Source organism: Annulohypoxylon truncatum, assembly GCF_022578515.1.
Source record: "Annulohypoxylon truncatum strain CBS 140777 unplaced genomic scaffold F4807scaffold_62, whole genome shotgun sequence".
In the NCBI taxonomy this organism is placed as follows: Eukaryota; Fungi; Ascomycota; class Sordariomycetes; order Xylariales; family Hypoxylaceae; genus Annulohypoxylon; species Annulohypoxylon truncatum.
The window spans coordinates 24,569-48,814 of NW_025953848.1; the positions used below are offsets into that span (position 1 = coordinate 24,569).

Below are 24,246 nucleotides of genomic sequence, written 5' to 3' on the forward strand. Positions count from 1 at the left end.
GGACGTTAACTTAGCAGTTATCCTCACCGTTCTCTATTATTATTTCCAAAACTTCTATTAGATTTGTGGAAGTATTTCCCTGTACCTATTTTTTGATATTCGTTATGTCATTTTGAATCAATTATTCGATAGAAAAAGGGTTAGTAAATTTGCGACGACGTCAGCTAACTTAACGTTAGCAGATGCCTTCAGGATACTATCTCCTTTCACTCCATTCAATATCTTAGTTGTCTTCGAGGCCCTTGACGCAGTAAAGTTACGAGTAAATTCATTTCTCGCAGCAAAAGTCACACCGGTAAGCGAAATTATAGCTAAATACACAACTATATAATACAAGGTAGCTCTATTTGCCATTACATGCAAACGATGGGGAAGCCCTGCTTATAAACACATCCCTGCCAAAATGCAAGATGCCATCCCTTGATTACCCATTTCAGCAAACTTCACCGACGACGGAATGATCCTATTGGGGGCCCTATGAAATGTGCGAATACGAGCGATCAATCCGTTGCGTGTTGGGGCAAGAAAACAGTCCCTTGCCTGCGTACCTAGGTGCATCGGAACTGAAATGTAACTGAGCCACCTCAATGTTCCAACCAACCCCACAACCACTACAGTTGCTTCAACCCAACATGCGAGATCCTTCTCGACGACTACGCCCCATGTTGGCATATTTCTCTTGGAGAGCCTGTCTCGATAGCGATAGTAAGCCGAGCTCCTAAGCCTCCTTTATGAAGGCATTAGGTTTTGTATAGTTGAGCTCGATACCGACGAGAGTTCCCTCAAGTTTGGACCCAAGATGCTCGTGCCTCTACTTGCTGCAGCCGCGGTGCTGGCCCTCTCCTTCTCCTACAGCAAGCTTCGCTATATTCGGTTCCGCCAATATGCGCATTTTCCCCAACTTCCAAACTCACTAGTACTAGGCCATCTCAAAGTATTCGGGGAGTTCATCAAACGCAACAAGCCCAATGCTCACGAAGACCTAGCCATAGTAGCTATGAATCGAGCGCTGGGCCGACCTCCTCTAATGCTCATCGATATGCGACCTATTAGTAAACCAATTGTAGTAGTAGGAGACTACGAGATTGCTGATCAGCTCACCAAGGCATCGAAACTTTTCCCCACGAGCCCTCCCAAGTCTGCCAGTTCCGTAGAGCGTCTGCTACATCTGAACGGCCCAACTTCCATTCTTTTCCAGCATGTATGTATTCTCGACAGGTGCATAGGTTCCTACTATTAACCTTCCCCCAGGGTGAAGAATGGAGGCGGCTTCGAAAAAAGTTCAACCCGGGGTTTGCGCCCCAGTATCTGGTCACTTTCGTTCCAGATATCGTAGAAAAGGGCATGATTTTCCTAGAGCGTTTGGACGCCTTCTGCAAGACCGGGGATGCCTTTCCACTGATGGCCCTCACTACCCGGCTGACCTTTGACGTTATTGGAAAGGTCGTCATGGAAACGGACTTAGACGGCCAATACGACGACAAAACCAAGAAGGGCGAGATAGTAGATCTATTCGAGACTTTGCTCGACGCCTATAACGGCGATCGTGGTAACCTGCCATGGTGGCTAAACATTCGTAACGTCAAGCGACGATCCGCGTTAGCAAACCGCATCGCTAGCTTACTGCGAACTATTGTGTACCGCAAGCACGTGGAGCTTCACGAAAAGGGGGCGGCCACTACCACTAGTAATCCTCGCAGCGTTCTCTCCCTCGGACTGCGAGATATTGAAACTTTAACACCAAGCGTCGCGGACGAAATAAGCGACCAACTCCGCACATTTCTCTTCGCAGGACACGACACGACAAGCATCCTGCTATCATGGGCATTCTACGAGCTTTCCCGAACCCCCCACGCCCTTCGCACCATCCGCGCCGAGCTAGACGACCTGCTCGGTCGCGACGCCAGCCCCGCCGCCGTGCGCGCCCGTCTGCTCGAGCAGGAGGACCTCGTGCAACGAATGCCCTTCGTCTCGGCCGTGATCAAGGAGACGCTGCGCCTGCACCCGCCGGGCGGCACCGCGCGCGAGATCCCCGCCGGCTCCGGCTTCGCCGTCCGCACGCCCGACGGCGAGCAGCGGTGCCTCGACGGCCTGCTGGTCTACAACTGCCAGAGCATCATCCACAGGGACCCCAGGGTCTTCGGCGACACGGCCGAAGACTTCGTGCCCGAGCGCTGGCTGGACGACGACGCGAAGATCCCGCCCGGCGCGTGGCGCCCGTTCGAGCGCGGCCCGCGGAATTGCATCGGCCTGGAGCTCGCCAACGTCGAAGCGCGTGTCATCCTCGCGTTGGCGGTCCGCCGATACGATTTTGTTAAAGTGGGTCTGGGCGAGGTCGTCCTAGGTGAGGACGGCAGGCCGAGTTTGGATAGTGCAAAGGCCCAATACAAGGTGGCGGAGGAGCTATATACGGTAAGTATTGGCACGACCCATAGCCATCGTGGCGTAACCCGCTGACATAATAGGTGCAGACGAGACAAGTGACGTCAAAACCGGTCGATGGGATGATGATGAAGGTGAGGTTAGCGAAATGACCAATCGACCTGTGTATTACCTAGTAGTTAAGGAGGCGGGGATTTTATACGTACCTAAGGAGGACACCGAATTGAAAGTGGTTCAATTAGGAGAACATTCGAAACGGCCTTCGTGTGCCGAGCTTAAAGAACGAGGAAGTAAATAAAAATAAAAAAGTTGGTTAAAAGCAGACTTTTGGTGTGAATCGAACCTAAGTAGATAGGGGGACAAAAAGGTCGGCGTAGGGTAAGATATGCCTCGCTGCAGAGCACCAACCAATTCCAGCGGACTAGCTCACTAAGCTAATTCTTCGCTTCGGGAAGGGAATCTAGACAGCCTCTCTTAGTGCGCCACTGCTAGTTGCTGAAAAACAAACCTTTAAAGATACCTATAACCTTTGTATGTCAGACGTTATGTGAGTTAGTGATTACATAACCAACCCCTGCCTCCGAGTGCCAGAACAGTATTTAGGTACCCATACGGTGTATATAACCACCAACATCGAATATTTCGAGTACTTAACCTACAATAATAAATGGTGCCGAAAAAATCACAACATGCCAGTGGATGGTATGGATGTATTAGCTAGGCGGTCAGACACGTGCTCGCACCTAAACTGCTCGTATATCATTTGCAAAAGTCACTGGATCACTATGAATTCGTATCGAGTATCAGGACTACTCGATCATCTAACCATACTACTTAGATTGAGTACACGAAGATTATAATCGAGTTCATAAGTACGGCGGTATTCTTTAACCGAACCATCATATAAACATCATACCTTCAAGCCCTCGAAATGGAACCCCTTGTACCCGCTCGACGCGCAGCTCCTCAGCTTCGCGTGGTAGTTTGGCACGCCGCCCAAGTACATCTGCGACGCCCTCGGCTTCCCGGGGATGTTGTCGCCCATGTACCACTATCCATCCGACGCCGTTAGCCACCATTCCTTTTCAAAGTTTCTCGCGGCACGGTTACGAAACAGTGTTATTTGGGGGAGCGTCAACTTACAGACTTAGCCTTGGGCAACAGCGAAGCGTACGCCACGCTCTCGACGTGGTCGCCCCAGGCCTTCTCGCTGGCCTCGTCCGCGACGATACTGCTGATGCCGGCGCGGCGGAGGCGGTTCATCACGTCGGCGATCCAGTTGCCCTGCAGCTCGGCGCACGTGGGGCCGTTGCAGAACGCCGTCGGCGCCTGGGGTCCGTACGAGAAGAACATGTTCGGGAAGCCCGAGACGCAGATGCCGCAGTACGTCGTCGGACCGTGCTGCGCGAACTTCTCCTTCAGGCTCCGGCCGCCGATCCCGCGAATGTCGATGGTCGTCAGGCCGCCCGTGACGGCGTCGAAGCCTGTGGCCAGAACTATGGGGGGTTTTGGTTAGCATGGGTTGATGATGATGATGTCGGATCCTGGATCTACTCACTGATTACGTCGAAGTCCAACTCCTGTTCCGTGGTTCGGATACCCTTCTCCGTTACCTCAACCACAGGGGTATGGTTGACGTCGACAAGATGGACATTCGGTTTGTTGAACATCTCGAAATAACCTCTTTCAAGTGGGACACGCTTGCATCCGAAGGGGTAGGGCTGCTCTGTAGGGGCCAAAAGCTCCTGGAGTTTCGGATCGTTAATCCTAGCCCGCGTCTTCTCGCGCCAGAACTTGTATGCCTCATGGTTGGCCTCAGTGCTGAAGAGCATGTCTGCATAGGTGCCGAGCCAGTATTTGAAATCGCCTTCTTTCCAGAGAGACTCATACATGGCTCGTCGTGAAGCTTCATCGTCGTCAAAAGTGTTCTTTGCCATGAGGTTGAAATCGAAGCCCCAATAGCCACTGGCACTCTTCTTGAAGAATTCGGCAAGTTCCGACTTGGGAATGGCTTCTTCGCCGTCGGCATAGTCGATCTGCTTCATGTTCAGTGGCATGGCGGGTGTGCGTTGGAAGACGACTAGGTCGCCTGCAACCTCGCTCAGAGCATGAGACAGCTGAACGCCAGTTGAGCCGGTCCCTACGACGGCAATCCTCTTGCCCCTGAGATCCGGCTCATCGTGAGGCCAGTATGACGAATGAACAATCATGCCCTTGAACGAGGAAATTCCCTTCCAGTTAGGGATTGCCCTACTGGCAGCGATCCCAGTATGTGGTAGGAAGAATGTTGTCTTAAAAGTCCGACCATCCTTAGCCTGAATTATCCACTTATACTCGGTCTCGTCCCAGGTAGCTGAACTAATGTAAGTGTTGAAGTAGGTGTCCTTTCTCAAGTCCCACTTCTCAGCCACAAATTCGAAGTATGCCCGTAATTCCGCGTGGCCAGGGAATCGTTGTTTCCAGTGCCAGTTCTGCCAGAGCTCAGGGTCGGAGAACTGGTAGTGGGGTGCGTGGCTGTCGACGCGAGCGCCTGGGTACCGATTCCAGTACCATATGCCGCCGTAGCCATTGCCAGCCTCTACCATCTTCACATTGTAGCCTTCGTCACGAAGCTTCTTCAGCTGATATACACCGCTGAAGCCAGCTCCAATGATGAGGGCGTCTAGCTCCTCGACACTAGTGGTTTCGATGGAACCCATTTCGGTTTCGGTCTACCCCAACTCGTAATACTATAGCAATGGTTCACAGCTGATAGTCAAGAGAACTGCCGATTTCCGGATGCAGACTTTGGGGTATCTAGATAAGGAGGCTTGTCCTATAAATCCAGTGCGCAAGCTGAGGACACGACTCAGCGGTGGCGGATTTGGAGCATATGCTTATATATATGCAGGTACTCATATTGAAAGGTCACTGCTAAGCTATTGAACTAACCTCGCAAAAGCACCTGCATTGTTGGTTGGGATTATGGTCACAAGGAGGTTGCCACCGAGTTTCCCGGGGCCGCCATATGCACGTTAGCCTTTGACTAATGTGGCCCAGGGTTTCGACAAAGGTACTAAAGCAGAGAGGAGGGTCCTTCTCATGCTGTCTCTTCATGTTAGACCAAGGTAGGTAAGAGCCGAGAGTAGACGTTGGTTGGCATACGACCGTTGACTGTGTTACCCAATGGTACGGTCCTTGCCATGCATTGCGAGTTCTTTATTCGTTGTTTCTCCACATTAAGGGTCGAGGGTTCAACATGTAATACACTTGCTTAGTTTGTGTAACTTATATCGATGCTCTTTCAAGATCCATGTGATCGAGTACTTGTCCCTTTCTATCGGTAGCTGGCAAATTAACTAGATCCGGTCATAACCTCGTGACAAGGACCCGACAAGGAGAAACAAAGATCAACAAGTCCCCTAACGACCATTTGAAAATGGTTCTAGAAGGCAAATCCTTTCTTGGTCTTGACCCCGTTTCTCGGAACGACCGTGACAAAGAAGTTCTATCCGAGGACTACGCGCGATTTGACCTATCATATGCACCATCTTGTAAACCTAACTGCCGTATGAACGTGGTGGGCCTGCACATAGGTGTTTTCTTGTTTAGGGTATATCATTTTAGTAGCCACTGAAGATGTAAAAATTTGGCAATAGGATCCGATTCGTGCTTACGACCAACTCAAGTTCCTTGGCGTACAATTGGGTTGTCATGTCCGGTGATTTTCTACGGCTATTGTAATCGGTGATAATGCCTGGTGTTATATGCGGTCGCCAATTTTCAGGGGCTAAAACCCGGGAGCCCCCATCTAGGCACTGTAGTGAGCAGAACGCCATTGCCAATGGGAACGAGTGGTAGGAGATGGGTGGCGTGAGGTTTCAATTGTGTAACGCAACACATGCTAAAATCTTACATATTATTTGTTGGCAGCGCGATTATGTGACGCCAGAGAGACGGCATGATCATAGCGGTTCTTCATAGAAGTAATAAGTGCTACAAATCTACGCTTCTGATTACATTGACACAACCCCTCCATCAATCTATGAGATCAGTCATGACAATATTAGCAATTCTTCTTTTAATACGATTTGCATCAGGGCTAATTTCCAAGATGCACTTCACATAATGAGTTCACACGGTTCCCCAAATGTGACATACAGTGACATGTCCACGGAGATCACCCCACAACAAACCGGGAATATCACAAAACTGGCCTTTAACAGTAAAGTAGGGTATTCGCAGACATCACCGTTTTGGGAAGATATTAACTTGTGGGACGTTGTTAGCTACAGCTGTATACGTATAGGATGATATATCTACTTCCCTGCCCCACCATGCAAAATCTAGAAAGCAACATGACCTCGGTGCAATCCTATCATAATATTAAATAAATTACTTTAACCAACAATAACAACTCAAAATTTAAGTCAAAATTTCAACTTGAATCATCATACTAAACATCACTTCTTAATTCACGGGGGAAGAGGGAGACTACACGGTTTATGATCAAGTACGTACATTACGACGGATACATTCAATGCCATGTTATATGATCTAGTGGAAGGAAACTGGCTGGTAATTACTAACACTCATGCGCAACTCATGCCTTGTAAAATTAAAGCTGTTTTCTAGGTTAGTAACATGTAACTGGTTAAATGCAGCTTTACTGACCTCCGGGGGATAGTTAGTCCTCATCATACCCGCCAAGAATTTTGCAACTTGGTCATGGAGTAGTAATCAGACAGCTGCCTACCTAGGTAATGACTGATCCAAGAGACTTATGGTACTCACTTGCGTGTTCTCTCATTTCATCGGAGTTAAGCGTTAAGTTATACCTTCTTACGCTCTACTGAACCCGTAAATACGCAGCATATTCTTACGTTAGTACGCTTCCTTCTGCTTCTCCGCAAGAATCACCGAGACATCACCGCTTGCTCGCTCTAGTGCATTAGTTCCACCGATATTTTGCATTTGCTAGGAAAGTGTCATGAGAGGATCTCCAGATAACCGACGTGTAAGTAGCCGAGCGTCCCGGTAGATCCAAACAAGAATTTGTCAACGATGGCTTTAAATACCTATCCACTATTCACATCCCACGGTTTTCTACGACACTGGCAACATCATAACTATCGGCATTCTTGGGATGATGGACAAAATACACATAATATTATCCTCTAGATCATGGCTATATCATAGGTTAATAGGGGCTAAACTACATAAGCTATGAAAGATCAAGGAGGTTATTGACCTTTCCAAGAACCATGTAATCGGGAGTCATCAAGACCTTATATGATTGCGTTCTTTGGGTTATTCTAATATTTATATCGAGAAAGTCTAGGGCCAATCTTTGATTATGGAATAGATCTTATTTTTCAGGTCTTCCAATAATTCCTTTTCTGAGCTTTCAGACTCATCCTACAAGCATATATCATGAACGAAAGTCACCTTTACCATTAGTCCTAAACGTTACCAATAGATTTAACTTTAAAAGAGATTATTCATGCGGGCCTTCGTCGCAAAGGTAGTAGATATCCTCAATCTTTATGGTAATTAGAACACAACGGATTCTTTTACCGATCCTGGAGATTTAAAATTGAGGTCACAGGAGGATTTATTTTCCTGTCGTATTACTAACCGTTTCGATTCTGGGACGGCACTTAAAGACGTTGGATCCTCATGATCAATCTGATATCCATATACTAAGACTTAAGTAAGCGTACCTACTTACCTACTTAACTAACAATGAATAATAATAAAAATACCACAACCCCATAGAACCCAATAAAATAGGATTTATAAAAATTCGAAGATATTTTAAACATACAATCTAAGAGGATATGATGTATCATTAAAAATTTTTAAAATTCCGAGACTAGATCTGTATGTTTATCAAGGAGGAAGAAGGGAGAAGGGAACTTCTAGAGATGAGATTGGACAGGTAAATATTGAGAAACAGAACCAAGAAAGAACGGCGGACTTATTCAAGCCTGGTGCTGCTCATATTGTAACAGTAATAATTCAATTCCATATGATAATATAGCCCATATCCAATATCGAAAATCGAAAATACCAAGAAAAGGGGCTACTCATACATTTCCGAAGGATGAGCTGTCGTCAGTTTAACCTTCGTTTACTTACTAATACTGGTTAGCGGATCATTCAGTACCCACATACCTAGTTAGGCAGTTGATTAGATAATCGACTGCGTCCAGCCACATGTGGCTAGTTTTCAAAGAGCATCAGCCACGGCTGAGCCTTAGTTGAACCTTAGCTTATGCAAGCTCCAACTTGCAACGCGCAGCTTCGAGTTGCCTAACGAATAGAAGCTCCCTCGTCAAACATCACCAAAACCCGCCGAGCTTCATTCCCACCGCAATTCTCCTCCCAAACTTACAGAACGCATACATTTAGCCTGCCACTCACATAAATTCCAAAATGGTGTGTTCAATCCCCCAAAAGCTTATTATTCCAGAGCTAACCCTTGCTCCAAAATAGACGTCAATAGGAACGGGCTACGATCTCGCCAACTCCATCTTCTCGCCCGACGGACGTAACTTCCAGGTCGAATATGCGGTGAAGGCGGTAGAGAACGGCGGCACCTCCGTCGGCATCCGATGCAAGGACGGCGTCGTCCTGGCCGTCGAGAAGGTCGTCACATCCAAGCTGTTGAAATCCGGCGCAAACAAGCGAATCGCGACCATCGACCGGCATCTAGGAGTTGTACGTTGCCTCCTCCCCGTTCTCTCCCCCCTCTCATTCCCCCTTCTCCCGTATTCTGCACTGCCTATAGGGAAGATTGGCGAGGCTAACTGCTTATTATTTCGCTAAATAGGTCTACTCCGGCATGGTACCCGACGGCCACCACTTCGTCGACCGCGCGCGGGACGAGGCCCGGGCCTGGCGTGAAACCTTCAAGACGCCGATCTCGACGTCCGACCTCGCTAGCCGCATGGGCGGATACCTGCAAGCGTACACGCTGTACCAGTCGGTGCGGCCGTTCGGCATCACCGCCATCGTCGGCGGCTTCGACTCGGAGCTGGAGGCGCCGGTCGACGGGCAGGTGGGGTCTGGCCCCTCGGTCGGGGCCGGCGGCAAGGTCGAGGGCAAGCGGCACGGCGGGCCCGGGCTCTACATGATCGAGCCGAGCGGCATGTACTGGGGCTACTACGGGGCGGCGACGGGCAAAGGGCGGCAGGCGGCCAAGGCCGAGCTCGAGAAGCTGAACCTGTCCGAGGGCGGGCTCGACCTGAAGCAGGCGGTCAAGGAGGCCGCGCGCATCATCTACGTCGCGCAGCAGGACAACAAGGACAAGGAGTTCGAGCTCGAGATGAGCTGGATCAGCGGCGCCGACGGCCCCACAGGCGGCCGCCACCAGGACGTGCCCAAGGACCTCCTGGAAGAGGCCGAGCGCCTGGCCAAGAAGGCCATCTCCGAGGATGACGACGAGGACGAGGACGAGGATGATACTAAGATGGAGGGATAGGTTAAGGAAATGATGAACGATGAATGATGGAAATTGTCTAGGCCGAAAAAAAGAAATTAAGAAAAAGGGCTTGTACTTTTACGACGGACGTGGCGAGGCGCTCGTGATTGTGGGCGACGGCGACGGCGACGGTTATAGATTAATTCCATCTAAGAGCCCTGGTCCCTGATCGAAAGTCGTGTGCTACTGGCAATTCGTTGCATATCACTCTGGAGCTGTGAGTTGCTCAGTTCACGAAGTTTAGATTATATACCTTCTTAATTCTCGCTCTGAAGGCTAGCGCTCGGCAACGACAGTCTAAACGTACTTGTCCATATACCCCCTAAGTGACCCCCTGGAAACTTGCTAAACCATACTCAGTTTGAATTGATGTAGGGAGCATCATAAAGCGACCTTTGCTTGGAAAGAAGTTAAATTGCAACACGTATTAGAGGTGTCACGATTAGGGCCTAGCAGGTGGTGAAAATAGCGACGTTGTTGCTTGAGGAGCTCAAACCCTCTCTTACCCACTATCTGGAGTCGCGGTATACATACAGGAAATGCCCTCTATCTACTATATCCTATGATCAACCGTCGATAAGCCTCCTCCGGGCCTAACTACGATCCCACCGGACCTTTAATTATTAATCCTTCCATTAGACCACACCTCTTATAGGAGAGATCATGAAAGAGCAGTAGAAATAATCCCGAACTCTAACACTGTCGGTGGGTCGAAAGGAAAAATTGATTCGCTGTGCAGTCGCTTGCAATGCATCATAATGCGTATCCACCGGTAAGTAAGTGCATGCCTCTTCATCATATCCCTCGAATGATATGCGGAACTTTTCGAAAGACTTGTTATCCATTCCATTCCTCCTCCCCACTTAATAAACTTGCCAACCTTGTGTGTGCTCCTCCTGACTGTCCGGCACACCAAGGTTACTGACGATTAAGTATCAGCAGCAACATGTGGTGGTACCGGTGTGCTCTTCCTTGAGTAGGACTGTGTTAATGAAAACTCAAGGAGAATAATTCATCGCATCGTCATCATCATCACCACCATAAATCTCTCCTTCATCAGCATCATCATAGTCGACACCAATGACCGATAGCAGGTCATGGTGTTCTAGGACCCGTCTCCACAAGGCTAGATCCAGCCAACGGCTACTGCCTGGAACATCCATTGGTAATCAGGATCCTGCGGATTGCCTTGGTTCTGATAAGTTCCGCGAAGATCTATCAGCTGACCCACCCGCTGGGTCTTCGCATCGTGCGCCTCGGACCAGTTGCGAATATTCTCTGGAATCCTAGGTTGGAGTGGTACCATGTACGTATCCCACTGGTTGAAGTGAGTTGGCAGTATAGCTTCCGCTGCCTCATGCTCAACGCCGCCGAGGAGATTTATCCAGTCGTGAAAATCCTCATCCTCCTCTAGCACAGTGTGCCAGCTTTGAATAGTCGCCGGGTTGGCGCGCTCGCGTTTGCGAGGTGCAAGTGGTCCTCCAGCACTTATGAGCTCCTCCATGAACTCAAGAAGTTGACGATTCTTGTTTCCTAGCTTGTAGCAGTTGACGAAAGCATGGTAAGGACCCCAGGCGTCGAACGGACAGTCGCGGGGATGGATCTTCTTCGCCGAGTTGGCCCGAGTTGAGAAACCCCAAGAGTACTTCATGATGATGAGACGCATGCAGTAGTTAGCAAGCTCATTCATCTCGAGACTTATGGCCACAGTCCATAGCACCTCAATGTCGTCAGTTGAGCCGATTGAAGCGTCGCTCACGTTACTAGGATCGAACAACCTTCCAGTGTAACACCATTGAACGATCTGACTCCACACAGCAATAGCCTTTTCATCTTTCTGCTCGGACTCAATCCAGATGCGGTGTACTGGGTTCGCTTGAGAGTATACAGCGTTCTTGATAGTTGCAGACCAGTAGCAGAGCAAGCTAGAATGGCAAGTGACATAATGCTTCTGTTGGTTGATGGTGAAGCCTATCTCCAGCATTTTATGCCTACTATTTGCCAAACTTTGCCATGTCAGATCTCTACTATCCACTCTCCTGCAGTTACAGATGTATTACTCACATTGTCCCGACTGTCTGAGAATGTCGATGGTGGATACGGGTGAACACGCAAGATTCTTGGCAACCGTATAAGCATTGTTCACAGGTGCAATAACTCGATAGCGCAGAGTAATTGGGCAGCCCTGACATTTTGATCGACATAATACTCGCGGTAGTAGTAAGACGTAGTCGACCTTGATAGTGTCGTCTTGAAGAGTTCTGCAAGGGCTACGATAAGCTAGAGTTGTAGATGTCTCTGAAAAGCTGTCAGTATATAGATACCTTGTACATAGAGGTTGGCGAAAATAGACTTACAGCTACATATATCAATATGTTTAAAATGCTCGTCGCGGTTAGGTCGATATATATGTCGTTGAACTTAGTTGAATGTATAGTGTCGACAGGAGCTAGTCGATAGGAATTGCTAGAAGCTAGTCAGGTCAAAGGCCCTCAAGAACTATTATATAAATATCGCCAAGACTGGGCGTGTAGAGACTGCTGAAGCCAAGACAACCAGGCTTTAGGTAGACCAGAACTGATCGAATAGAAGAGGGCAAGTATTAGACTCTGGGAGTTATCAAACTTATTCGGCTTATAGACCATAGCAAGTGAAAAAGAAAATTTGGATGCCATTAGGAATAAGTGTAGATATCGCCCGGGCTAGGTGGCGCCATTGTGAAGACTTGTAGGAAGGGATGATGTTGGGGAGTTAGATCAGAAAATTGGAGGACAGGTGATATTTGTAGAAAAGGGTCAAATGTAGAATACTATGTTAGTAGCAAAAGGGGAGTCATAGCTGGAGTTGCCAAAACTTACCAGTCAGTTAATAGTCTCTGACAACGATTACCGAAGGAATGTATGGTTGAAGTAGAAAGAGGGTGTAGGTTAGTTAACGTGGTTTGGTCACAACCTTAAAAACTACAGCGAGCGATGCTGAAATATCTGAGAGATGATATAAATGATTTCGAGTGATGAATCTAATAGATATAACGATGAAGTTGTGAAATTCTAGAGGTTATATGGTAGAAGCGAGAGACAATGGTCAGTGTGGATGAGGAATAGAAACTTGGATATGCAAGAGAGAGATGTGAGGAAGGAAAGCAAAGAAGTTCACATTCGTTTTGCAGCGTCAAGACATTATATACTAAGACGTGGACGTCTTTTCCTCTTGTTTGCAGCATTCATCCTGTCTCTATTCCACAAATCGACTCTTTGCCATTGCCATATCCCATCTCTGCTATCTTCAAAACTTAGAGTGGCACACGGCATGTGCTATGTCTGCTTGGCGTACTTATAGGGATGGATAACCATTGCAATTACGAATGAAAGCGGTGGAGACATACTCAACAAAGGTTGCTTGACTTATTTCAAACAGGGACAAAGTATAATAAGGAGTAAGAACGATTGCCGAAGCTCTATGGGGACCTCTCATCTTTAAATGTTCATCCAGTGCCTGCGATTTCGCGACCATGTAGTTGTAGAAGGGATGAATTATGGTCCGTGTTCATGCCACATGTTCAGTAGCGACCCACCGTTTCAAGGCACATGTCCACTCTTAAGGCTGTCATTAACGTTTTGAGGGGTCAACGCGTGGTTCGGAGAATTTTCCTGTGTCTTTAACTTCAATCGATCCTGGTTGTCGGCCGTAATTGGCTTGTTGGACAAGATCATGCTTGCAGGAACGTGGCCCCCATGACAGGTACATACAAAATCAAACCTCCGCAAGGCAATCGCGGCGATTTCCTGATTGGATGTCAAGTTTCATCTAAGTTTTCAGTGGTTGCGCTTTCCGACGGATCATATAACTGCCCTTAGAAGAGGTACTAACGCTAATTATCCACGTGCCAGTGGCAGTTAGGGATACTTTCAGTTCTGCGAAGGGAAATTGACGCCATAGCGTCCAACTGCGGAGCAAGAACGAAGCCGTTACTGCCTCCAGAAGTATTATTAAGTTACGGGTATATCCGAAACTATGAATAGAATCTCGCTTGAACTTTTGTTGGTAGCAATCAGCCGTTGTCAAACCCAATGCAATTACATTCTATATGGATGAATGACGTTATTACTAGGGAGGTAACCTATTCTATTTCAGATCAACCTTTTCTTTGATATCGATTTCTCATATCCATGCAGAAATGCATAGAAGTTAATGAAATGCACAAGGGACAACGGCTATTCTTAGTAGGTGATCAAGCATTATCCTACCAGCTAACAACTTTACTCACTGAGACTATTATTTCTAGAAGTTATAAAAGTTAGCCTTAACAGAACTCATTTATATAAGGGTAACTTCATTGACTAGGTAATGAGAAGATCGGGTACCAGTTAAATGGGTAGGTAGTATTAGACATCCTGCTAGTAATTAATTACAAGATAGAGTAATACATGAGGCATAGATTGAACTATCTCGAGGTTCGCTTTATCATATGGATGTCTTGTGGGCTATTATGATGAGTCTACCTAGTTAGTATTAAACTTTACACCTATTTTGTCATTTTGCTACTCCTTAAGCATCTTAAATTCATTTCTACTTGGATTTTCGGCTTCATATTACAGATAAGCACAATAGTTCAATACTTCAATGGTGGAGAGGTATAAATTTCTCTATCTTCATTTTAATGCTCTATTTTACTCTAGTATTCAAGTTAAATTCTTAGTCAGTGGAGCTATCTTATGCAATCAAAGAAACTACCACTTTTGATGACACTTAGTAACCGACTTCAAGATTTACAATGGATAAAATTTAATATCTTAATGCTCACATAAGTTTCTCAAGCCTTATATTTAATATTAGCTATAGACCGTACAACCAGTGAAGCTACTCCTTGTTATATCGTAACCCCTATTTCGCCGGAATCCAGGGGGTGGCGCACGGAGTTGTGGCGCACGAAAATTCGGCAATCCACGTAAGCAAGAAGAACCTTCAATCATATAATCGTCCATTATATGAAGCTTTTCCCACGAACAAACTTTATATAAAAAACTTGACGAAGCTATCAACACATGATCCGGGCAGAAAAGCTTCCTCGGGTTTGCTCTACGTAAGTATGGAAGAATGACGTTGGCTTTTCATCCCATTATCCCCTACACCGCTTGTGGGGTGACCCGCAGTGGCGAAAGTTAAGGTTCGCCATGGGGAAAGGTTTTAACGCGCCGGGCCACTGCATTACATATGCACATGCATGTACGCAATAGACCAGACGTTCCTCAACCTAATGACCTGCATCATGCAGCATGCACCTGCGGGAAGAGACATCGACGTGGCACGTCGTCAAACTGGTTTGAATTAAGAACGGTTCGACTCGGTCCGGATTTTGTGTCTGGAAAGCCCGGCCCCGTTCAATCAGTTCTCCAATGTTTTTACCAAAACTTCGGTGATCCTCTTCTCTTCCCCACCTCTTATTAGGTAATGCTTCCAGCGTCTGTCCCTGACCGACTATTCCAAAGAGAAATCATCCAGCGAAATGTCTGACTATACAAGAGCATGTCAGCTATGTTCGTAATAAGTGTCCGCTATTTAGGAGCGGTGAAGGGTCGCTTGGTAGTAATCATTTTATGTTGACATTGGCTGAATGAATAAAGTCATTGTGAACTGGTATTGAAATTATTCCCAAAATGTTGATTTAATAGAACCCAAGTTTTCTACTCAATAACATTCCAAAGTCCGTTGTGAGAAATGAGTATCGCGCCGAATTATTTTACCTTCCAAGAGTGCGAGATTATATATACTACGAATAGTCGAAGGTGATTTAGGATAGTAGTACCTACCAACTTCTCATAATTACATTAAAACGTCACTAACACTAATAACGTATGAATCATTGGCGATTGGCTCTTCATATTACCAAGTAGCTATCACAGCTAACTTAGCCCAGAGGATCAAATGGGTATCACCCCGTCATCACCTCCGGAGCACAAACGCACGTATGCGCGGGTCAAAGCGCAGACTCCCGAGACCAGGAGTGGCAGCAGTAGGAACTATTGTACAGATTGGCAGTAGGATGATCAAGTTAATGACTCCCACATACCCAGACACAAGAGTAACAGGAAGATGGAAATCCTGCCAGAGACCACGAGCCTAGACGCCAGTTACCAGTCCCTTAATACCTAGTACCTGTATATAACGTCCGCTCGAATCCGGCCCCGTAGCACAACCCCACCGTATCTGCAGTCAATCTGATCTCTTAAAAAAACGTCTGCGACACGACGCATAACTCTCCCCCTCCGAACCCCTTCCTTTTCACTCCATCCATGGTGCATCTCATCAATGTAGTTGTCCATTGTCGAGGCCCACAAGTAATATGGTCCATCGGACAAGGAAGTAATGCGGATATTATTGGTGTCGAAAGGTTTTGGTGTCCATGTAGAATGTTAAAGAAAAATCGTGGTGACAAGTGTTTCGGGTCATAATAGACCGCGATCGTATCAGTCGTAGCGCCTCTCGTGTGACCTCGAGAAAGCGTCGAACTCGTGAAAATTTTTGTAGTCAGACTCGTAATGAAATGTAGCTCGTAAGGCGGCACTCCACGTAGTAGAGGCGTAGAATTGGATCTCTCATCGATGAGAGGAGCGGAAGCTTGGGCTTCGATAGTTGCTCAAAGGATAGGTCGCGTTAATAGGAGAAAAAGAGAAAGAGCAAAGTAAAACCCGGATTTCCTAACCGTACGCCATGCTTTTATAACACACAAAGAGAAAAGAATAACCACCGGCCATTGAGCAATCAGATGCCGGATCCAACATAGCTCAGGGCAATGCAACCAACCGGTTTGCTATGCAAATGCCTGTCTAATGCTGAAGCGAAAGAAGAACTGGGTATAATCAACGTGGTCTATGAGACCGTAAAATCAAAAAGAAACGAGGCGGGGTATGATAAGAAGCATGAGAGATGGCGTAGTTAGGAGATGCCATTCTCCAATTCGACTCTAAGAGTCGTGGGATCCTCTAATAAGAAGCCATACGTCGAGGCGATCGGCTATTTCCTAGAATTGGAGAGTTACCGATCATCATGATAGGCGATTCATGCTCATAGCGTCTCGAGGGAGCAGTGGGAGACGCATCGACCATCGAGTCTCGGTGGCCGAAGGCGAATGTCTTGGCCCTGCCCAGGCCCTTGCGCTTCTGCTGCAACTTGCCCATCTCACGTTCACACGTGTTGGCATGCTCCTCAGCGCCCATGGCGACATAAGCTTGAGGATAGCATCGATCGCGGTGCTCGATGAAGAACTCGCTGTATCCACCGTCAAGGATATATACTTCCGGGTAAGTAAGCCGCGGATAGCATTCCGCATTGACCATGCGGTCGGATGCGCGAACATGACGGGCCATCATGGGCGCGCGGCAAGCCGAGTATTCACAGTGGAAGATCAAAAGCGTCTTACCATCCATAGGATTCTCGAAGAGCTGTCGTGTAAGCAACTCCTTGTCATTGTAGTTGACAGCAGTCTCGATATGACCGCCTTCATATTCGTACTCAAAACGACAATCGATTATCATCTTCTGGGTATAATACTCGTTGAATTTGCCATCCATTACATCGAGGAAGGTAGCCTTAGAGATGCGAGGAATGTTGTCATTCTCACCGTCCGGGAAGAAGTGAGGTAGCATAGGATCTTGTGGCTCTTCTACATCCATGACAGCTTGCAAAGTGCTCTGAGTCATGGGCTCCTCGGAGCTAGCCTTTAAGACATCCTCCGGACTGTCGAACATGCTGAGTGACCGGCGATAGGGTCGACGAGATCGAGCAAAAGGGTTCGATAGCCGACGAACGTGGCTGGGAATAGGCGAACCGTTGCGAATGTCCTGGGTCGTATTCGCACCCGCAAAACGAGGTTTGGGCCGGGACACGGAGTTAGCGGGGGACGGGCTATGTGCGGTCTGCGGTCTGCGGTCTCGATCTTGAAGGGGGGAATCCTCGAAGCAATCGCTGGGAGACATCCCGGAAGACGTGGACGCGCCGAATCGCGTCTCAGAGCCAAAGCGAAAAGACGATATCTGGCTCTCTGGGTGCAATCGGGTAGACAGAAGGGAACTTGTCGTGTGAACCTTCGTTCGGGTCAGAGATGGTCGACGAATTCCTGCCCGCTTACGGCTGCTACAATGATAATTAGCTTTCTCGTTCTTCACAATAACCACAACCAGCTTACTCAAACAACATCTTCGACGGCTCCAGGCCCGCAGAAGATTGACGCGTCAGAAGAGGAGAATCCATTATCATCATATCATCTTCATCCGCTCCTTGGGGGGTAGGAGAAGCAATCTCGAAGGAGCTAAAGAAAGGTTCCTTCTGCGGCATCGGGGACATGTCCATATCCATAGACTCGCCCATTGGTACAGGAGAAGACGTGGCAGGGGGCGGCGTCTTAACTCGGGCTATAGAAATATCAGTTATCAATATTCATTTCCTGCTTTCAAGATCTTCGTAAGCGTACCACGTTTCTCGATAGCTTCCATCATGTTGGAAGTAAAGAGAGCACGGCGGGGAGTTGGAAAACGGGGACTAGTTCTACAAGTTAGCCCATAGTCGCCTATACAAATCGGTTACCGACATACCTATCCTCGCTATCAAGTCGGAAGTTCTGCGAAAGATCCGCAGCAAGACTAGCACCAGGAGACGAGCCACGGACAGCACCAAAGCTGAAGTAGTCAGGTCTAGTGCGTTGCAACTGCTCGCGAATACCCATGTTACTGGAAGCGAAAGGGTTTCGCGACGGCAAATAATGAGAAGACTGTCCCCAAGCCGGAGCTGGGGCAGGACGCATAGCAGCTAAAGGAGAAGAAGAATCCATAGCGACCTAATAACGTAAATGACGAGAGGATAATGGTCCTATTTCTCGATATTTACTTGTGTATACAATCGACTGAAAACGTATTATACGATTGCTCGATTAATGCCACCACTGATGAAAATATCGGGTGTTCGTGCGGTGTAAAAGTTCTATCCCGTCTTGCAACTATTTTTCGAGTTTCCTAATCGTCCAACTAAATGCAGGCCGCGTATAACACTGCTCAATGGTCGTCCGGTTCTAGGAAAATAAAGTATCGCGAATGCAAAGTACTCGGTTGATAGAGGGATTAAAGAGCTCGTGTAATTAGTCGGATTCTAGAATTCAATGCCGAATTTTATTTACAACTGTAGATACCAAAATTTAGTTATAAACCCTCAAGATCTCGTCACCAACGGCAAGCACGGTTCGATACTTCCAATTGGGCTGGAATGGTGGTGCTGGGAGCGGTGGTGGTAGTGGTGATGGTGAGATTTGGTAAATAGGTAGGCGTTGCGGGCTGCTGTCTATCACTCCTCTCATAACATACCTCTTGCAATCGAAAACGTGAAAGCTAGGATTACCTAAATAGGAAGGCGAGGTTGAAGAAAAAGCCGTCGTATAGGTCGGGTGTAAAAGCTAAAGCTAAAGCTAAAAAAGGTGTACCGCTCTCCTATTGAACATTCAAAGGCCAATTGTCTATCGGTGGTGTGGATGGTGGCGGTGGATTGTCCTTGTTCTGACCGTTTGAATTCAATCGTCGGTACAGATTGTAGTATGTAGGTACAGATGTTGGAATAATCCCAAAATCCAGCCAGTCACAGAAGATCGGGTCGGATGGTGGCAAGTACTAAGTAACAAACCACGAAAAACCGCGAAAATCGAAAAACCGCAATTGAACACTTCGTTATGCCGAAACAGCGTCTATTCCCCTAAAAGACGTGTTGTTGATCTTGTCCGAGAAAGCGGCACGTAGGTGTAGGTGGGAGAGGGACGTCGACTTTTTGAGGCCGGCTACAAGAAGGGAGGAGGTGAGAAGGTAAAGCACCAAGAGAGGTCGATCGGGGTTTTGATGCTTTTTGTTCTGTACTAAAAAGCTAAAAAGCTAAAAGCTCTCTAGCTGATGGTCTTAGGGAAATCAAGCTGTGTGGAGTTTCAGTTACAAGACTGGTTGCGAGGTAACACAGCCTGTGCTAGCATTAACATCCAATCCAAGGGCAGGAAAGACCTATCCAGTTCCCACTAACCGTTCGTCGTCAGGGCAATTCAGTGGGTGCTTGCCGTTGCCTAGGATGCCGTGAAGCTGAAAATGGAAGCTACCATGTCGCTAGTACGGTTCCTCACTGTTTTAGCCGCCAAGGTACCAGGGCCCTTGAAAGGACTGGCAGAATTGGTCCAATTTATGGGTCTGCGGGTCTGCGGGGCGGCCAATATTGCGCTAAGAGCTACCCGGGTACTTCTTTGACTTTTTTTTAGTGAGAAAAGTGCACGTTAGTTACATCATAACCTTCAATATTTAGCGGTGAAAGCCCGGATTTCGTTACTCGGGTGCAGCAACTCACGTTTGGACTTTGTTAAATTTGTTCTAGCAACCCTACACCTTGACACCTTGACACCTATGCAGCTGCCATATTACCTATTTCATCGGAACCCATACGCTGATCACGGAGAAAATGCTCACAAACAGTTCACAACGCATTCATGAACAGGTCACGGGCGAATTGTTGTTATCCAACACGAGATGAAATCCACATACAATTACAAGATCACCGTCTGCGATCCATTACATGCTCACTACCTGCTCATACCTGCGTAGTATGCGGCCAGAGTTGCGAAAAATAGGTAGTTCACCTCTTAACTAGCTAACACTGGACTAGGTGACCTATCTAGGTATGTTCTAATAATCAGGATCCGACAGCAATGAGGCCGAATCCAGGTTACTAAGTAAGACAGTCCTTCCGTATGGGACCTGTCGTCAGAGACATGTTCATCCAAGCGAATAAAGAACCTGGAATTAAGTAATCATATTCCATGGCCTGGTCTGAGGGCTAAGGACCGAATATTCGAATAATTCCGTCAGCTAAACGAGATTTTATACCGTCATAACCATTCTTCTCGTAGAATGCCTCATTAGCTGTCATAATTCTCCAACCTACACTTCCCAATCACCGTGCCGTACCTACATCATCTTAATCCGCGGCATAAGAATCAGACTAGCATCTGTCAACTCTATCGCCAAGTGCTGTATTCGTAGCTGTTGTTCATGCATTTCACGGCTTGAATCCTGCCTTACAGCCGATTCCACGATCATCTCGCATACCCAGGTATACATGGATCGCATATATCGTACATATCGCATAGCACAAGCTCTACACAAGCTCTAAAACGCCGAGGAACGTGTTTGTCGTCCGTTTTAGGAAATACCCCAGCTAGAACAGGCGAATCCGTCGTCCAGGATCCACTAACTCGTTGTCAGTGTTTGGCTGTCAGCCCCGGTACGATAGCAAGGTTCTAGAGGTTGAGACGAGCTACTCGAACGGAAGTTTCGAAAGTCTCGTAAGCATGGCATGGTAGTCAGCCTTTCACGGAATACCGGACTATGCGTTGGTTTTCTTCTCGTTGCTTCGGCATTCGAACCGCATTGTCGAGTCCAAACTCCCGTCGTCCCGGTCCGTCAGCGCCAACTGAGCTTCGGTCGTTGCAATGGAAACGATATTTGCCCGGAACAAGTCACCTAGCAAAGAGAACGGACTGTCTCAACCCAAGATTAGATAATTATTACTTGCTCCATACCCACGTGTATTCGTGTCTTATTATTCCTCGAGGTTTCAGTCATTTTACGAAATTGCTGGATAGTTGCCGGGGCTAGTCGAGGCTCTCTCGACAACACAGCAGAATAACTTGTTTTGCCTCGTCTTAACCCTGCTCCTACGGTAACTAGGTAGGTATTGCACATAACCGCGTTACCTATGAGGCTGATTCTTCAGAAATTCTGCGACAACTTGGCCGGCAGTTGGACCCGAGTCACCTAGGTACTTGAATCGCGATTAATCCACCATAAACCTGCATAATTTACTTCCCCAGATCCCATAGGTCGTTTCGAGAATCATCCCGCAAAAGAATAAGTCGGTGCATGTTTCGACGGATATTGGCCTTGAATATATTATTTCGCTTGTTGCTTCTATGGGACGTGCATGCGTCGAGGTTGTGAACGATTACCTGGGTTACCCGCTGGTTGCTACAGTGTGTCGTAGGATTCTCTGGTGACTTTTTTCTTTTGTTACCCATCCAATGGATCGAGTCCACCCTCAAATTCCGTCGTTGCTGTGGTGCTGCAATAATAAGCACCACCCTAGTACGTTATGAGCATGGATGGCCATCTTCTTCTGTTACCAAAACTGCACGAAACCTCACACGTTGGGACCAGTTGGAATCATTTGAAAGAGATTATTTCAGGAACTTATTCCCGACTCTCGCCGATAGGTGCGCTCACCTATGTATGAACAGGCTGTCGGAATTTTTTGCATGTCGACCCTTGACTTCTTTTTTTACAACAGCCCTAATAGAGGGAGTAACGATATCGGGCGGCTATCCTGGGTTAGTTATAGCAGACCCTTTTTCGGCACTGAAATGACACTCATTATCAATACCGAAATCATTGACTGGCGTGTCCTGTGGTGATTGGGCTTCATAAGCGCATGCCCCATCAGTCATTTTATTTTACAGAGGAAATAAAAGAACTCCACGCCTCACCGACGCTTTGCAGTCCTGTGCTTAGTCGTACTGTAGGCCCAGATAATTTAGAATGAACTAAGCTCTAGACCTTCATCTAGAGCTGGGCTGACCTGGGCTGACCTGATTGACCCGACAACCCTTTGATGACCTTGAACCTTTTGGAGCTTGAGCCTCATTCGGGGAAATTTGTTTCGTATCTATCTTATGTAACTCACAAATTTCTAAAAATTGATTTTTCTATCTGATATTCAAATAGCCAAGCAGTAAAGTTAGATCTAAATATCGGATCGACCTCACAAAGCTTCATTCGTCGCACGAAGATAAATGAATTGAAGCGCTAACTAAAGGCGTTCAAGTCAGGGATAATTCAGAATTGATTTTCCGCCAAACTGACAACTCCCTTCGACGGCGTGTTAGACAACCTTGGAACAACAATAGGTAAAATTCGATAGTATGTGGACCGTCTTCGATCGCAGATGAACAGCTCCGATATTTTAGCCCTGGCAGACGTCATCTTCACGTTGCTATGGATAAATGTGGGATCTCCGCGTTCTCCTTGCTTACACGCGACAAACTATCGTCATAGTCTGCAAATGGTTTCGCACCACCGAAACCTGCGAAGCCCCTCGAGGGAATCAAGGAAACCCGGCCGGAGACATATGCATGCTACAGTACTATACATAGTATAGTAGGCCATGCTGGGCCAGGTAAGGGAACACTACGAGAACAGCCCTTTCAGCCCTTTTTCGCTGCAGGACATTTTTAGGAGTTTCAAAGATCTCGATAGCTGTTGATTGTTTACATTTTGGACGTGGTCGGGCTGCTATCGTGCTGACCGCCTCGGATGACCTGCATGATAGGGCGAGTCACAAGCCGCCTGGATAAAAGCCATCAAGCCCCCATTGGCCAATCAGATTGCTAGGCTGACCTTTCCCAACCTCGCGCTTATCATCGCCGAATTCATGGCGCCAATCTGTGAGACCTTCAGCTGTCCCAAAAGAAATCTGACTTCCGGACAGAGTAATCCCTGGCTGCCCTGGATAAAAAGTCCGTCAGTCGCCAGTGTAGATACGCCGGATACAGTACTCGTTCCAAGCCACTAGCGAGTCCCGAACGTAGGAAAGTAAGCGGCTATTATTTGGAAAGGACCAACGCGTAACGCCATTATCCATTCGTTTGACACATCCGACGGTACAATACGACTGTGACCAAATGATTGAGTGTGATTCCGATCGCATGGGCTTGTTTGATGTCTAGCAAGGGGGTCCGTAAGCGGCCGCCGAGATGCGGAGTTGCGAAGGAGGGCTGGAGGGCAAAAGTGGGAAGTGGGAAGTGGGAGAGGAAGTGAGGGGAAATTGTTTAAAAGGTACAAAAGTAAACAACTAATCCCGCGCCTGAGCGCGTGTCACTGTAAACATTCGTCCCCGTCCGTCACGATATCACGAGAGACGGCTAAACTCGAAACAGCTTAACGCCGTGGGAGAGGTAGGGGAGAGGTGGGAGAGCAGGGGAGCTTAGAGAAGCTCGGATCCCCAGCGTTGCATTTTCGAAATCCTACTTAACTGTAGCCCCCGACCAGCCAGATGGGATCGTCCATCGTCTTCTCCCTAACCAGCGATAGCTAGATCAAGGGTCGCCGATTGGCCCGTCTTAACGGACCTTCAAATTCACACAGCCGTCCCAACTCACCTGATCGTGCTGCTACACTGCTAGACTGCTTACTACCACCGACGTTCTGAAACGAACCAGTCCATGCGAATTGGATCTTAGATCGTCGGAAAATCCTGATCGAGGAATCATCCAAAACGAAAAAACCACGCACGCACGCTCAATTCCGTTTGAGCCGCAAGCAACCATCTGT

General features: G+C 47.5%; 6 protein-coding genes across 6 annotated transcripts; 3 read left to right on the forward strand and 3 right to left on the reverse strand.

The window, feature by feature from the left end:
* The first annotated feature begins 735 nt into the window (after nt 1-735).
* F4807DRAFT_472386 (cytochrome P450) lies at nt 736-2,593 on the forward strand. The gene is made up of 3 exons (XM_048003010.1): nt 736-1,201; nt 1,252-2,412; nt 2,472-2,593. Exons 1-3 carry the CDS (start codon nt 800-802, stop codon nt 2,532-2,534), a joined length of 1,626 nt encoding a protein of 541 aa, XP_047848757.1. The 5' UTR covers nt 736-799; the 3' UTR covers nt 2,535-2,593.
* A 699-nt stretch (nt 2,594-3,292) lies between these two features.
* Nucleotides 3,293-5,081, reverse strand: F4807DRAFT_454799 (cyclopentanone 1,2-monooxygenase; the record flags this gene model as incomplete). The annotated part of the gene is made up of 3 exons (XM_048000631.1): nt 3,293-3,433; nt 3,526-3,878; nt 3,941-5,081. The coding sequence occupies 3 exons, from the start codon at nt 5,079-5,081 to the stop codon at nt 3,293-3,295; spliced, it is 1,635 nt and encodes a 544-aa protein (XP_047848758.1).
* A 3,583-nt stretch (nt 5,082-8,664) lies between these two features.
* Nucleotides 8,665-10,321, forward strand: F4807DRAFT_448289 (nucleophile aminohydrolase). The gene is made up of 3 exons (XM_047999923.1): nt 8,665-8,802; nt 8,860-9,084; nt 9,197-10,321. The coding sequence occupies exons 1-3, from the start codon at nt 8,800-8,802 to the stop codon at nt 9,845-9,847; spliced, it is 879 nt and encodes a 292-aa protein (XP_047848759.1). The 5' UTR covers nt 8,665-8,799; the 3' UTR covers nt 9,848-10,321.
* Nucleotides 10,322-10,973: 652 nt separating this feature from the next.
* Nucleotides 10,974-12,039, reverse strand: F4807DRAFT_472391 (uncharacterized protein; the record flags this gene model as incomplete). The annotated part of the gene is made up of 2 exons (XM_048003011.1): nt 10,974-11,886; nt 11,957-12,039. 2 exons carry the CDS (start codon nt 12,037-12,039, stop codon nt 10,974-10,976), a joined length of 996 nt encoding a protein of 331 aa, XP_047848760.1.
* Nucleotides 12,040-16,500: 4,461 nt separating this feature from the next.
* On the reverse strand, nt 16,501-18,854 carry F4807DRAFT_356200 (Rhodanese-like protein). Its single transcript, XM_047995513.1, has 4 exons — nt 18,439-18,854; nt 18,318-18,385; nt 18,033-18,258; nt 16,501-17,980 (listed from the first exon to the last, which is right to left on the reverse strand). Exons 1-4 carry the CDS (start codon nt 18,672-18,674, stop codon nt 16,831-16,833), a joined length of 1,680 nt encoding a protein of 559 aa, XP_047848761.1. The 5' UTR covers nt 18,675-18,854; the 3' UTR covers nt 16,501-16,830.
* Nucleotides 18,855-22,676: 3,822 nt separating this feature from the next.
* Nucleotides 22,677-23,176, forward strand: F4807DRAFT_448295 (uncharacterized protein). The gene has a single exon (XM_047999924.1). The coding sequence runs from the start codon at nt 22,862-22,864 to the stop codon at nt 23,072-23,074; it is 213 nt and encodes a 70-aa protein (XP_047848762.1). The 5' UTR covers nt 22,677-22,861; the 3' UTR covers nt 23,075-23,176.
* The last annotated feature ends 1,070 nt before the right edge of the window (nt 23,177-24,246 follow it).

Bases quoted from the DNA above. Each gene is read 5' to 3' on its own strand.
- F4807DRAFT_472386 (XM_048003010.1), top strand. From the start codon at position 800: ATGCTCGTGCCTCTACTTGCTGCAGCCGCGGTGCTGGCCCTCTCCTTC. The intron at 1,202-1,251 runs GTATGTATTCTC...ACCTTCCCCCAG, and splicing joins CTTCCATTCTTTTCCAGCAT to GGTGAAGAATGGAGGCGGCT. The intron at 2,413-2,471 runs GTAAGTATTGGC...TAATAGGTGCAG, and splicing joins TGGCGGAGGAGCTATATACG to ACGAGACAAGTGACGTCAAA.
- F4807DRAFT_448289 (XM_047999923.1), top strand. The intron at 9,085-9,196 runs GTACGTTGCCTC...TTCGCTAAATAG, and splicing joins TCGACCGGCATCTAGGAGTT to GTCTACTCCGGCATGGTACC.
- F4807DRAFT_448295 (XM_047999924.1), top strand. From the start codon at position 22,862: ATGAACAGCTCCGATATTTTAGCCCTGGCAGACGTCATCTTCACGTTG.
- F4807DRAFT_356200 (XM_047995513.1), bottom strand. From the start codon at position 18,674: ATGGATTCTTCTTCTCCTTTAGCTGCTATGCGTCCTGCCCCAGCTCCG. The intron at 18,386-18,438 runs GTATGTCGGTAA...TTGTAGAACTAG, and splicing joins CGACTTGATAGCGAGGATAG to TCCCCGTTTTCCAACTCCCC. The intron at 18,259-18,317 runs GTACGCTTACGA...ATATTTCTATAG, and splicing joins GGAAGCTATCGAGAAACGTG to CCCGAGTTAAGACGCCGCCC.